The sequence below is a fragment of the Pongo abelii genome, chromosome 20 (genome assembly GCF_028885655.2).
Source record: "Pongo abelii isolate AG06213 chromosome 20, NHGRI_mPonAbe1-v2.0_pri, whole genome shotgun sequence".
In the NCBI taxonomy this organism is placed as follows: Eukaryota; Metazoa; Chordata; class Mammalia; order Primates; family Hominidae; genus Pongo; species Pongo abelii.
The window spans coordinates 22,699,725-22,714,914 of NC_072005.2; the positions used below are offsets into that span (position 1 = coordinate 22,699,725).

At 47.1% G+C, this 15,190-nt stretch overlaps 1 protein-coding gene across 1 annotated transcript in view; it reads right to left on the minus strand.

The window, feature by feature from the left end:
- LOC100445047 (zinc finger protein 98) overlaps window positions 1–8,197 on the minus strand; it is a 33,703-nt gene extending 25,506 nt beyond the window's left edge. Inside the window, exon 1 of the mRNA XM_024237295.3 lies at window positions 8,023–8,197. Within this exon, the coding sequence (XP_024093063.2) occupies window positions 8,023–8,052 (30 nt within the window). The 5' untranslated portion in view covers window positions 8,053–8,197. The remainder of the gene's footprint in view (window positions 1–8,022) is intronic.
- Between the last annotated feature and the right edge of the window lie 6,993 nt (window positions 8,198–15,190).

Sequence of the window (15,190 nt, forward strand, 5' to 3'; positions counted from 1 at the left end):
TTCTTTACAGCAAAGGAAACCATCAACACAGTAAACAAACAACACACAGAATAAAAGAAAATATTTGCAAACTATGCTTTTGACAAAGGTCCAATACCCATAATTTATAAGAAACTTAAACAAGTTTAGAGAAAAAAAAAAAAGACCTCACTAAATGGTAGACAAAAAACATGAAAAAGATGTTTTTTTCAAAGAAGACATACATGTGGCTAACAAGCATATAAAAAATGCTCATCACTAATCATTACAGAAATTCAAAGAAAAACCGTAATGAAATATCATCTCACACCAGTGAGAATGACTAGTATTAGTCAAAAGATAACAGATGCTGGCAAGGTTACAGGAATGCTTATACCAGTGGGAGTGTAAATTAGTTCATTATAAAAAGCAGTGTGACGATTCCTCACAGAACTAAAACAGAATTACCTTTTGACCCAGCAACCTCATAATCAGGCATATACCCAGTAAAATACAAATTATTCTATTATAAAGACATATGCATGTTCATTACAGTACTATTCACAATAGCAAAGACATGGAATCAACCTAAATGCTTCTCAATTGTATACTGGATAAAGAAAATATGGTATGGCTGGCCATGGTGGCTCACACATGTAATCTCAGCACTTTGGGAGGCCGAGGCAGGTAAATTGCCTGAGCTCAAAAGTTTGAGGCCACCCAGTGGAACATGGCAAGACCCCATCTCTACAAAAAATACAAAAAAAAAAAAAAAAAAAAAAAAAAAAAAATTAGCCCAGGTCTGGTGGTGTGTGCCTGCAGTCTCAGCTATGTGGGGGGCTAAAGTAAAAGAAGATTGCTTGAGCCTGGGAGGCTGAGGCTGCAGTGAGCTGAGATCATGCTACTGCACTCCAGTATGGACAACAGAGTGAGAACCTGTCTTCAAAAAGAAAATAAAATAAAAGGCTTAGGCCAGGCACAGTGGCTTACGCCTGTAATCCCAGCACTTTGGTAGGCCAAGACAGGCGGATCACAAGGTCAGGAGTTCGAGACCAGCCTGACCAACATGGTGAAACCCCGTTTCTACTTAAAAAAAAGAAACCACACACACACACACACAGAATTAGCTGGGTGTGGTGGCAGGTGCCTGTAATCCCAGCTACTCGGGAGGCTGAGGCAGGAGAATAGCTTCAACCCGGGAGGCGGAAGTTGCAGTGAGCCAAAACCGTGCCACTGCACTCCAGCGTGGGCAACAGAGCAAGACTCCGTCCCAAAAAAACAAAACAAAACAAAAAATTTAATAAAAATAAAGTATGGGCTGGGCGTGGTGGCTCACACCTGTAACCCCAGCACTTTGGAAGGCCAAGGCGGGCGGATCATGAGGTCAGGAGATCGAGACCATCCTCACTAACACGGTGAAACCCCATCTCTATGAAAAATACAAAAAATTAGCCGGGTGTGGTGGCAGGCATCTGTAGTCCCAGCTACTGGGGAGGCTGAGGCAGGAGAATGGCGTGAACCCGGGAGGCAGAACTTGCAGTAGCCGAGATCGCGCCACTGCACTCCAGCCTGGGCAACAGAGCAAGACTCTGTCTCAAAAAAAAAAAAAAAAGTATGGGGTCCAGGTACAGTGGCTCATGCCTGTAATCCCAGCACTTTGGGAGGCCGAGGTGGGTGGATCACTTGAGGTCAGGAGTTCAAGACCCTGTCTCTACTAAAAATACAAAAATTAGCCAGGCGTGGTGGCGTGCGCCTGTAATCCCAGCTACTTGGAGGCTGAGGCAGGAGAATCACTTGAACCCAAGAGGCAAAGGTTGCAGTGAGCCAAGATCGCACCATTGCACTCTAGCCTGGGCGACAAGAGAGAAGCTCCATCTCAAATAAATAAAATATGGCACATAAATATCATAAAATACTGTTTGGCCATTAAAACAAACACACACACACACACACACACACACACACACACACACACACACACAAGATCGTGTCCTTTGAAGCAACATGGATTAAGCTGGAGACCATTACTCTTAGAAAACTAACACAGCAGCAGCAAACCAAATGCATGTTATTTCTAAGTAATAGCTGAGGCTGGGCGCAGTGGCTCACGCCTGTAATCCCAACACTTTGGGAAGCCAAGGCGGGAAGATCACCTGAGGTCAGGAGTTCGAGAGCAGCCTGACCAACATGGAGAAACCCCATCTCTATTAAAAATACAAAATTAGCCAGGCGTGGTGGCACATGCCTGTAATTCCAGCTACTCAGGAGGCTGAGGCAGAAGAATTACTTGAACCTAGGAAGCGGAGGTTGCGGTGAGCCAAGATCGCGCCATCGCACTCCAGCCTGGGCAGTAAGAGCAAAACTCCATCCCCAAAAAAAAAAAAAAATTAAGTAAGAGCTGAATAATAAGAACACATAAAAACAAAGAGGGAACAACAGACACTGAGGCTTAGTTGAGGTTGGAGAATGGGAGGACAAAGAGGATCAGAAAAAGTACCTGTTTGGTGCTATGCTTAGTACCTCAGTGACAAAATAATCTGCACACCAAACCCCCATGACACAAATTTAGCTGTATAACAAACCTGCATGTGTACCCCTGAACCAAAAATAAAAGTGAAAAGAATAAAAATCTATGAGTGGGAAACAGTGCAATGTAGGTGGAAGAACTGGTTTGTGCTACAGATAGCGGCTCAGGTAGAGGTATATTCTGATGGATTTTTGTGTTTATGCAGGCAGATGAGATTATGAACAGGTTGTCCAGAACCCTCAGTTGGTGGGGAAAACAGTTTGCTGTTGCAGATTCAGTGTCTGGGGGTTGGGATATGCCAGGAGACTTGTAGACACTTTTGTAGGTTTTTGCCAGGAAACACTAGAATCAAAAATGCTGTTGTAAAATTTCTCAGCGTGGTGCCTAGTCCTGGGAGAGCTCTGGACACATTAGTATCTAGTGGATATGCTTGTGAGTGAGTGGGAATCCTGTGGTGACAGCTGTGGGAAAAGGGGGTCTGCTGTCAGAGTTTCTTTCCTCTAAGTTTGGATCCTCTCTCATCCTGGGAGACCTGGAATCACAGGACAATGGGCAGTGTGACAGCCTGTGTACAGGAGAGCAGAGCTTCCCATTCCCAGACACCCAGAGTTTTATTCCAGGCCAGGCCTCTGTGGTATCTTTTTTCTTGTACCAAATCTGTAGAGTTTGCTGAACATCAAGACATTCTCCAACACCAACTCATTGTCTAACATTTGAATTTGAATTCTGACACCACCCAGAGTCAGCATAGACCCTGATTCATGGCTCATTTTCACAATATTGTCCTAATTGCAGATGCCAGTCACAAACCCCACAGGCCCATCTATGCTTCTGAGCTACTGTTTAAAAATTATGGACTCCTGTAACCTCCCTCAAGTTTCATAATTTGATAGAGCTACTCCTCACAGAACTCAGCAAAACACTGTAGTTACATTTACCAGCTTATAAAAAATATAAACCCCAAAAAAGTCAAACGTAAGAAACGTATAAGACAAAGAAAAAAATGGGGAAAGATGAAGCACACAGATAATCCTGGTAAATAGCTGTGATTAATAAAATTATCTATCCTTTGTGTTCTCCAGAAACAGTTTATGGAAAGAAACATGCTTTCCATTATGACTTAGTGGGTGCTCTTTTTTCTTACCTATCACATAACCAGACAAAGACTCTGCACATTTTCTTCTTCTTCTCATTTTAAAAAATCAGCTGGCCAGGAGCGGTGGCTCACGCCTGTAATTCCAGCACTTTGGGAGGCTGAGGCGGGTGGATCACCTGAGGTCAGGAGTTCGAGAGCAGCCTGGCCAACATGGTGAAACCCCGCCTCTACTAAAAACACAAAAAAAATTAGCCAGGCATTTTGGTAGGTGCCTGTAATCCCACCTTCTTGGGAAGCTGAGGCAGGAGAATCGCTTGAACCCAAGACGCGGAGGTTGCAGTGAGTGATCGCACCACTGCACTGCAGCCTGGGGGACAGAGTGAGACTCTGTCTCCAAAAAAAAAAAAAAAAAAAAAGCTGAATTTTTCTTCAGTGGTCAAAATAAAATACTTTTTAATCAAACTTCACTTAAGTTTATTTCCTCCCCACAGGCTCCTTAACATTCGGCTACACTCAATCTGAGTCAAAATACAACCCCATTTTATGTCCTTCCTAAGGACATGCTGACTTCAGGGTAAAACATCAATCTAGAATCTAACTTTTTCACCCTCCATTTGCCATTTCCCTCCCACCTTCGTTCTAATCTTGTTTGTTCCTTCCTTGTCTGCCTGAACTTGCAATTTTTAAAGATCTGATAGTAGATATTTCCTTCTGTTACAATACTCCTTTGGAATTTAATTTTTACATTAATCTAACTTTGGTTTATTTTAAATAGTCTAGAAACTGCTTCAAAACAATAACTTCATCTTCACAAGAATCCTGCCAGTTCTTTTCCTTCTTAACCTTAACCGCATCTGTCTGTGGGTCCCCAGTTTTCCAGGGCTCTGTAGCTTCTCTCACTATAAAGGTTTCTTCCATGGCTGGGGTGAGCAGGCTGGGACATCTGCGAGAGAGTTTCTTCAGAAAAAAACTAATTGGGCCGTTAATAACCTTCTTTTGCAGGCTCAATGTTAATTAGCCTTAGCTTGGAGTCACTAGGCTCATGCTTTGATTTCCATTATCAGAGTTATTAACTTGGTTTTCAAAACTACGTGTGTGAAAAATTCAGTAACATTACTCAAACACAATGTTCACATAAGGGGATGAAATTATAAGGCGCTTTAATTTTATACCTCAATGAGAAAAGCAAAAGTATCAATTCCTTTCAGACAATACATGTCTTATTGTACTATTTACATTAAAAATCATGTAGTACACAATTAGTCATATGGGACCATTTCTAGGAGGTACCAAGTTTTATCTCATAAAATTAAGCATGAAACTCAGAAGATAACAGGATACAGAACAGAGATATTCATTGTCACAAATTTACCCTGCAATAAAAGGAAGTGATATTTTACGAATCTATGTAACGTAACTCACCAATTATCTATCAAATTTTCTTGTGGGAATGTATTCTGTTTTTTGTTTTTTTAAGACGGAGTTTTGCTCTTTCACCCAGGCTGGAATGAAGTGGCATGATCTTGGCTCACCACAACCTCCGCTACCTGGGTTCAAGCGATTCTCCTGCCTCAGCCTCCTCAGTAGCTGGTATTATAGACGCCCACCACCACGTCCAGCTAATTTTTGTATTTTTAGTAGAGATGGGGTTTCACCACGTTAGCCAGGCTGGTCTTGAACTCCCAACCTCAGGTGATCCACCGGCCTCGGCCTCCCAAAGTGCTAGGATTACAGGCATGAGCTACCACACCTGACTGGAACGTATTCATTTTCTACAGCCAAAATGCAGGAGAGATTTTCCGTATTGTTTTTCTTGGTAGCATTTTAAAAGCAAAGCCTTGGAATTCTGCTTGAAATTACCCAGTCATAAAATCACACCTGAAAAAATTCCTAAACTCACTTTGGAAAAGAAAAGATAAACAATAATTTTTAACAAATGGAATACATAATTTTTTTCTGATCACAACTTTTATGCCGTATGAAAATACTATAAGTATTTTCTTACCTTTTAAACTCTACTAATAAAATGGAATTTACAGTTAAAAAACTAAAGTCAATATAAGCGAACAAATCTTTTCAAGGTGAAAAACCCAGGGAGTGGCAGCGCTGATTAGAAAACAGATGTGTAGGCTGGGCACGGTGGCTCAGCCTGTAGTCCCAGCACTTTGGGAGAACGAGGCAGGCAGATCACCAGGTCAGGAGTTCGAGACCAACCAGGCCAACATGGTGAAACCCGTCTCCACTAAAAATACCAAAAAAAAAAATTAGCCGGGTGTGGTGGTGCATGCCTGTAGTCCCAGCTACTTGGGAGACTGAGGCAGGAGAATCACTTGAACGTGGGAGACGGAGGTTGCAGTGGGCCAAGATCGCGCCACTGCACTCCAGCCTGGGTGACAGAGCTAGACTCCGTCTCAAAAAGAAAAAAAGAAAGAAAACAGATGTGTCTGACTCATGTGTCAATTCAGATCATCCAATCTACTTGAAAGATTCTCCCACTCCAACCTGCTCACTTAAGTGCTCAGTGACCACTCTCTTAGGAGACAGTGCACTATGCTCAAGTGAGTGCCCCAAGTGTATTTTACTTTGCAAGTTTTTGTACCATCTCACTGAAGTCAGGTTTTTTTCTTTGTCTTTGGGGATACTATTTTTTCTTTCACAAACCTTAGAGCATTTTAGGGGGCAGAAATTATTTCTGTTTTCCCCTCAATATCAGCATGTGATTGGTGGACCAGCAATCTGTCTCCAAGAAATGGAAGCTGGGTTGGGTGAAGACAATTTTAATGTCTCAAGGGGTTAGCTTTTCAAAGGAAGAGTACACCAAGAGATTCCATCTTTTCCCCAGGGTATCCACTGGGGAGGCTGTACTCCCTACCTCAGGTTGTCCTATGAAAGAAAACGATTTAGGAGCTGATATTCACTAGATACTCTAGCAGACATAGCCACAGCAGTTATCTTGGTTTATTCAGAGACAGTACTAAAACCCAGGACCAAGAAAAAACGACAGGGTTGCTGAGGACAAATCACCCCATAACGTTTGCAAAATAAAAACATCTTGACACTAAAACATTATCATAAGACCTTTGTGCCTAGGGAAGACAAAAGAAAAAGAAGCACAGAGACTTTTTACAATTCACTATCAGGGGATTATTCTTTGCTTTCTTCTCATAGGAAATATTTACAAACAGAAAACATTCTTTTTCTTTTTCTTTTTTTTTTTCAATTTTAAATAGTTTTATTTAAGACATTGCATTTTCCACTTACAATACAGTGTTTATAAAGTGCAATACTATTTCCTTCCCCGGTGCATATGTTCCATATTCAAATACTGAGAATGCCCAGTAACTTACTATAGCAGCTTAACTTTTTAAAACTGCCACAGAATTTGCTACAAATTTAGGTCCTTCAAATGAGAAAACATCTTTTTCAATATGCCATCTAATGCTTTGTCAAAAAATGATTAAAATACGGTATATAAAATGTACACTAAAAAATAAATAATAATGTAAATTAGGGAGAGGAAGTTGGCATTTGAGATTTTCAGAAGAAACCGAAAATTCAGTATTTTACTGCAAGCCAGAGTTAGGCTGGAGAAATGGGGTGTGGGGGGTTGCCTTGAGACCCTGCTTGGGACCCATGTGAAACATGCAAGGGAAAATCAGTCCCATGTGGCGGCAAACAGACTGAGGTGGCTCCAATCCCTGGATTCCTGATTTTAAAAAATCTAACTCAAATGCATTTTTTTTTGTATAGAAATTACTACATTGGGGGAAACAAAATTCAGGCTTAAAAAACGATAAACTGCCAAGTAAGCTCTGATTACACAACCAGGAAATTTGTAGGCTCAAGGTGAAAATTAAGAAACTACGTAAATGTACCTGACCTATTACTGAATTTGGGTATTTTCATCATGCATCTTTCCTTCAAGATCTTTTCACGGCTCACAAACTACAACCCATAGCTGGGAGCTCTACAATTTTTGAACCGCTCCTTGTTTAAATTCGTAAGTATTTTCGCGATAATTCCCATACATTTTTAATAGGCGAAAAGAGGAACTAGGAAACCCATAAACCAAACAAAAGCTCTTTCCATTCATGAACCCTCACCCCCAGCACCCCGAGTCAGGATTCTCCCCCGACGACCCTCCCGTGGTCCCTGCACAATCCGGGAGAGACGCGGCACTGCGGGTGCAGAGCTGCCCAGAGAGGGCTCCAGGTCAGGGCACAGTCACTGGGCAGGGAAGAGACAGGACGCCCGGAGCCTGGCTGTCAGCGCAGCCGCCATCTTATCGCTGAAGGGGACTGAGGCCGAGCTAGGCAAGGAGAACTCGGGGCACGGGTTGTGGAGCTGACTGCGGGGAGGCCTGAGTCCCGCCACAGCCTCTTCCCACCGGTTCCAACCAGCCCCTTCTCCTCTCTAGGGATGTTGCACCCGGCACTCTCACCATTTCTAGGCTTCCACGGGGTCCTGGCATCTTAGCTGTGGATTCCCAATACCTGCAGGTCACAGGGCCACAGAGGCTAGGCCTCTACCAGCAAAGGACACAGAACCTCAAAGACGAGACCAGGAACTCCCGCTGCAGCGAGAGACAAAGACCCCGCCACATCCCGGAAGCCGCCCTTTCCGCTCCACCCGCGTGCCTGATTGGACAGTTCTCAGGCCAGCGTCGCTGACTGGATAACGTTTAAGACCCCGCGCCCTCACGCCCTGAGTGACAGAAGATGTGACCAAATGCTGGGCTGAATGAAGAAAGAGTGACAGCCGAAGGTGCAGCCTTTTCAGGCAGGGCTTCCTCCCTGAGGTGAGCTAAGCCCACCCAGAGGGTGTTTGCCTTTAACCTTGTATATAAGGTCTCATGTATTTGTAAATAATATACTATATCGCTGCTCACACATGAAAAGAATAGAATAACAATTATTTTTAAATTTCTGCTTTTTTTTTTTTTTTTTTTTGAGACGGAATTTCGCTGTGTCGCCCAGGCTGGAGTGCAGTGGCGCGACCTTAGCTCACTGCAACCTCCGCCTCTCGGGTTCAAGCGATTCTTCTGCCTAAGCCTCCTGAGTAGCTGAAATTACAGGCGCGCGCCACCACGCCCTGCTAATTTTTGTATTTTTAGTAGAGACGGGGTTTTCACCATGTTGGTCAGGGTGGTCTACGATCTCCCGACCTCGTGATCCGCCCGCCTCGGCCTCCCAAAGTGCTGGGATTACAGGCGTGAGCCACCGCGCCTAGCCTGAATTTCGGCTTTTATAACCTTCCTGTCTCTGGTCCTTTGAACAGGCAGCGTGAGATAGTTTTGTTTTGTGTTAAGATGGAGTCTTGCTCTGTCGCCCAGGCTGGAGTGCAATGGCGCGATCTTGGCTCACTGTAACCTCTGCCTCCCGGGTTCCAGTGATTTTCCTACCTCAGCCTCCCGAGTAGCAGGGATTACAGTCATGCGCCACCATGCCCGGCTAATTTTTTTGTATTTTTATTAGAGACCAGGTTTCAGCATGTTGGCCAGGCTGAACTCCCAGGTGATCCGCCCGCTTTGGCCTCGCAAAGTGCTGGGATTACAGGCGTGAGCCACCGCGCCCAACTAACCTGAGATTTTTAAAAGGACACAATCCTTCTAAGTAAAATGTGAGCCACATGTGAATTTTAAATTTCCTATTAGCCAAACTTTAAAAACAAGAAACACACGGGGCATGGTGGCTCACGCCTGTAATTCCAGCACTTTGGGAGGCCAAGGCGGGCGGATCACGAGGTTAGGTGTTCGAGATCAGCCTACCCAACATGGTGAAACTCCGTCTCTACTAAAAATACAAAAATTAGCGTGGTGTGGTGGCGGGCCTCTGTAATCCCAGCTACTCGGGAGGCTGAGGCGGAAGAATGGTTTGAACCTGGGAGGCAGAGGTCGCAGCGAGCTGAGATTGTACCACTGTACTCCAGCCTGCATGACAGAGTGAGACTGTCTCAATGAAATAAAAATAAAAATACTTTGGCCGGGCGCAGTGGCTCACACCTGTAATCCCAGCACTTTGGGAGGCTGAGGCGGGTGGATCACGGGGTCAGGACATGGAGACCATCCTGGCCAATATGGTGAAACCGCGTCTCTACTAAAAATACAAAAATTATGTGCGTGGTGGTGTGTGCCTGTAATCCCAGCTACTCAGGAGGCTGAGGCAGGGGAATCAATTGAACAAGGGAGCTGGAGGTTGCAGTGAGCCAAGATCGCGCCACTGCACTCCAGCCTGGGCAACAGAGTGAGACTCCATCTCAGAAAAAATAAATAAATAAAAACGCTTTTTGATATGTGTGGACTATTTATGATTTTCAACACTGATTAAAAGTACTGTGCGTGAACCAGCCTCTTACCTTGAAATCAAGTGACTATAGACAGATCTGTTAGGAAGACATTTCATTTCTTTCTTACTTTTTTTTTTATTTTTTTAGAGTCTGGCAGTGGCGTGATCTTGGCTCACTGCCACCTCAACCTCCTGGCTTGAAGCCATTGTGGTGTCTCAGCATCTCGAGTAGCTGAGAATTCAGGCGTGCACCACCATGCCCAGCTGATTTTTCTATTTTTAGTAGAGATGGGGTTTTGCCATGTTTGCAAGGCTGGTCTCAAACTCCTGACCTCAGGTGATCCACTTGCCTTGGCCTCCCAAAGTGCTGGGATTACAGGCGTGAGCCACCCCGCCTGGCCTGTATTTTGATTTTTAAAATAGCAGAGCTGCTGTTGAAGATTTCAAAGTCAGAAGCAGCCATGGGACAAATCTCAGAAGCACGCGTGGAAATCACACACAGTGAATGCATCCCTCACCCTGAACCAATTGTTTTCACCCAAGTCTGCATGTAAAAATCACTTGGTGGGGGGAGTCTTTAAAAATCCCCCAAACACAAGTTGCCACACCCCAACTAAATCAGGATTCCTGGAGTGGAAACTGGGCAACAGTTTAGTTTAATTACCTCTAGGTGATGACAGTGCAGCCAAGCTCAAATGCCTCTGCTGTAAACCAACACTTTTAGATGACCTAGTTGCAAATTATTTCTCAAATGAATGAAAAAATGTTTGTCCCTAAGTCATGGCCTTTCAGTCTTGCCAATATTACGAAATTATTGTTCTTTGCAGAACCAACTTTACTATTGGTTTTGTTCCTGAATCAACCCAGTTCCATATACATTGAATGCACCCTATGTGCAAGGCACTGTGCTAGGTGCCCTGGCATTGGTGATCCTTACTGTGGGGGAAGAATTTTCTGGAATAAAGGTTGCATTCCCCCAAAATTAAAAACATGCCATGAACCGAACTGGGGCTAAAATAAAAAGACCTATGGTCTCATTTAAGAGTTAGGGCTTGTTCGGGTGCGGTGGCTCAGGGCTGTAATCCCAGCACTTTGGGAGGCCGAGGCAGGTGGATCATGAGGTCAGGAGATTGAGACCATCCTGGCTAACACGGTGAACCCCTGTCTCTACTAAAAGTACAAAAAAATTAGCAGGATGTGGTGGCACGTGCCTGTAGTCCCAGCTACTCAGGAGGCTGAGGCAGGAGAATCGCTTGAACCAGGGAGGTGGAGGCAGCAGAGAGCTGAGATCGCCCCGTTGCACTCCATCTGGGCAACAAGAGCAAAACTCCGTCTCAAAAAAAAAAAGTTGGAGTGGAGACTGTCAGAAGTTTGCACCTTATGCAAAGGACACAATGACACACCTAGTCCTGACTGGTTTGTCGCACCTTATGTAAATGAAGCACCTCTCCCGATCAGCTTATTTATAAAATCCCTTGGGCTTTTCACTTTAAAATGGCAATCCTTTTTCCTGGGAGTCCTCTCTGTGCTGGAGAGCTTTCTTCCTTTCACTTATTAAAATTCTGCTCTAACCTCACCTTTGGAGTGTCTGCACCCTTGATTTCATTGGCTCTGAGACCAAGAACTTCATGTGACATCCCAGATAATGAGGACAGTTTCAGTGCCTTCTCAATAGTGTCCCACCAGTGACCCTCACAGCCAAAGCACATATGGGGCAGAAACACCAATCACCTGCCTGGGATGGCCAGGTGGGCAGGAGCAAGCAGGGACTCAGTGAGAAAACCAGAATGTGTGTTCAAGGGCAGGGGCCGAGGGTTCAGCTGAGATAGAAAATTCAGATTCTCTTTCAGAATGTGCTCCTCTCCTGGGATCTGCTTATCTCCTGGAATCTGAGACACAACACAGAGCAACCCCCAGGCCAGCCATGACTGGAGCCTCCCAAGGTGCAGGGAAGTGCCCTGTGCTAGGCCAAGAACCTATCCTTGACCAGTTCACCCACCCTGTCCACTAGGTGGAGGCAGAGGCCAGGGACCCCAACTTCAGACAGAGGTTGGCAGCAGGGTCACTGCCTCCTGCAATACCATGCTGGGGATTACAGGGTCCCTGGGGAGACCTGTGGCTGAGTTGAGAGATTCAGGCAGGGGGATCCCAGGCGAAAAAATAAGGGACTGGGCATGTGTGGGGACTAAGAGAGAAGGGTGTGGCTCTCCCTGGAGAAGTGACAGCAAGGCACAGACAAGCTGAGTACCCAGATGCCACACCCAACTGTCAGGTACACAAGCCCCAGAATCCCCTAAGCAGCCCCAGGAAGGGTTTTATTTAATCAAGAAAAAAGGGGTCCCACCTCCACTCACACAGGCACTGGTCCTTACATACATTAGAGAACAGAACTCTTGCTCTACTCAAGGCCAGGGAAAGGGGGGACAATGTCTCTCTACCCCATGGGTCATAGACCTTGTCCTGCCAGCACACCCACCCTCGCCCCCAGAAAGGTACAGATGACAACCAGGGTGCACATGCCAACCACTGGTGCAACCCCAAAGGGGTTGAGTCCTGTAGGGACTTTGGGCCTGGGGAGTGTTTCCCAGTCACAGAGTCTTTCTAATTGTTTCACTCACTGGCTTTGCGCCTCAGTTTCCCCCACTGTGGCAAAAAGTCAAAATTCCATCCTGCAGGCTAGGGGACCCTGAGAGGTCACCACAGCCCATTAAATGGCTGCCTCATGTGAAAGTGGGGGGCGGTGAGAGGCCTCCCTGCCCTGGGTCTTTTGCCCTAGGACTGATTTTTATCAGGCCAAGGTCAGGCCAGCCTGCTGAGGAAGGCAATATGCCCTGCCTGGGAAACCTTGCTCCCAATTCCAGGTCACTACATTTAAGGACTCCAATGCACTAGGGCAGGAAAAGGGGTGGAATGGGGATAGAGCAACACTTCATCATAAAGGTCTTGGGTCAACCAATTGTTTTCTCAATTGAGAAAAACAATTCAGACTCCTGTCTGAAGCTGACCACTCAAAGAGATTTCGATTTTCGGATAAGAAAAGGCCCTTGGGTCAGAAAACAAGATCTTCTGGTTGTAGACTCTGCAGCTGTCTTGGGTAGGGGACTTTTGCCAGCTTTGTGCTTTCATTGAGCCTAAGGGGGTTGCGGGGGGGGCACGCGGAAGGGACTCTGAAGCCAAGGGTGAGAGTCCTGCCTTCCTGCCTCCCCAGCCCACTTTCCAAGAGCAGACATTGGGCAGCAAAGTTTCTTAACAAAGTCAGAAAAAATAATATCCAGACCAGGCAGGCTAATAAACGTTTACCAGGATTATCCGGCCTAATCATCAAAACAGCCCTGCCATATTCGTCCTCTGGGACAAGTGAGGAAACTGAGGTTGGAGGAGGACACCGGGAGCCTGGCCGGGCCACTGGCAGCCTGGAGCCCCAGAGGTCCAGGCATTCACAGCCCTCCAACCCCCTCTCTCCCTCCCTCCCGGCCCCAGGTGACTTCATTCCCAACTCATTCACTTGTCAATAATTCAGGCCCGCGGGGCCACCAGCCCTCCCTCAAGCCCCCCCTCACTCATCTGGTGACGACCTCCCTGTGTGTGGCTGCCAGGCTGGGGGTGGGGGTGTCTGTGCTTCCGTCGCCCAATCTGCGAGTGGCCTGTTCCCAGCGGGCGGGCTTCCTCTTTGTTTGGCAGCCAGGAGTCTGGAGCGCAGGTGCCGGGCAGGCAGCACTCGGAGCGCTCGGCGACTTGGTTGGAGGCCGAAAGTGCCGCCCCTTGGGGGCCAGAGCGTCTTTGCAAGGTGGGCTCGGCGCACACTGTCCTACCCTTCTGTGGCCCCCGGGCCCCTCCTAGAAGACCGTCCTCATCTTCGAGGACCTTGACCGCCAGCAGCCCCACACCCGCTCCCTCTGCCTGGCGTTGGGTGCGCACTTCTAGGGGCAGACGGATCTAAGGAGCCCAGCGGGCTTGACAGGCAGTGGGGCCTCCAGAGACTGTCACCGCGTTATGCTGGCTACTGCCGGGCAGGGGCTGGTCTTAGCTGACACCCTCACCTCCGCCCTCCAGATTCCAGCCTCTGACTCTGGCCAATCTGGCCAGGACCTGGGGTCTGGGGCCGAGACTGTGGACGCCCCTGGGCCGGGCTCCCCGCTGGTGCCTCGCACTTGAATGGGGACCCTGAGGCTCCAGGCGCCGCACACACCAGTGCGCCCTCTCTGGCCGTGAATTTCGGGGAGGGGCGGCAGCAGAGCCCGCGGGCTGGCCTGGTGGGGGGACGATCACCCGCCAGCGCCTTTTCCCACCCAGGCGCCCTTTCTAGTCCCCGCGTCGCCTGCAGGGCCGCCCCTCCTCCTCCCGCTGGTCCCTCCCCACCCGCAGCTCTCCAGTCCCGCGCGGCTCGGTGGCCAGGGCTCCAAGGCGGGGCCGCCCACGACGGCCACTGGCAGGGACAGAAGGGGCAAATTTCCCAGAGCGAGAAGCCTGCTCCAGCCGGCCCCACGGCAAAGACGGCTCTGAATCCGAGCCCCCGACACCCGGCTCAACCCACTCCTACAGCACCCTGCGTGGCTGGCTGCCAGCCCGTCCGGTACCTGCTCGGTCCCTCGAGCTGGGGGCCCCGGCAGGGCGGGCGCGATCCAAGGCCACCGCGCGGGGCCAGAGCCCAAACCCCAATCCCAGACCGCAGGGACCCCGCCCTCCGGGTACCGGGACAGGACGGCCTGGCAGGTGGCTAGGGACCGGGGTGTGTACCTGTGGGGGATCAAACAACTGGTCAAAAGTGGCTTTTTGATTTCCCAAAGGTAAAGCCTCCTTCGTAATTATGTTTTTTTTTTTCTTATTTACTTAAAACGGATATAATCCAGTTAGATTTACCCATAATTCTGTCAGTAAATTTGAGCACACTTTTATTAATTTTTCTCAGTTTAACTAGTTCTTTTGTTTGTTTCTATGTTAAGAATTTTAAATTCTCCCTGTAATTAGTAGTGTGAATTCCAACGTATCTGAGACAGGTCTCAATTTAGAAAGTTTATTTTGCCATGGTTAAGGACACACCTGTGACACAGCCTCAGGAGGTCCTGACAACATGTGACCAAGGTGGTTGGGGCACAGCTTGGTTTTATACATTTTAGGGAGACAGGAGTGATCAATCAATATATGTAACATGTACATTGTCCAGAAAGGTGGGACAACATGAACCTAGGTGGTAGCTTCCAGGTCATAGGTAGCTAAAGGACAAATGGCTGTTTTTTTTTGGTTTGGTTTGGTTTTTTGTTTTTTTTTTTTCTTTTTTTTTTAGTTTCTGATTAGCCTTTCCCTGAATATGCAATTTACAGGGAT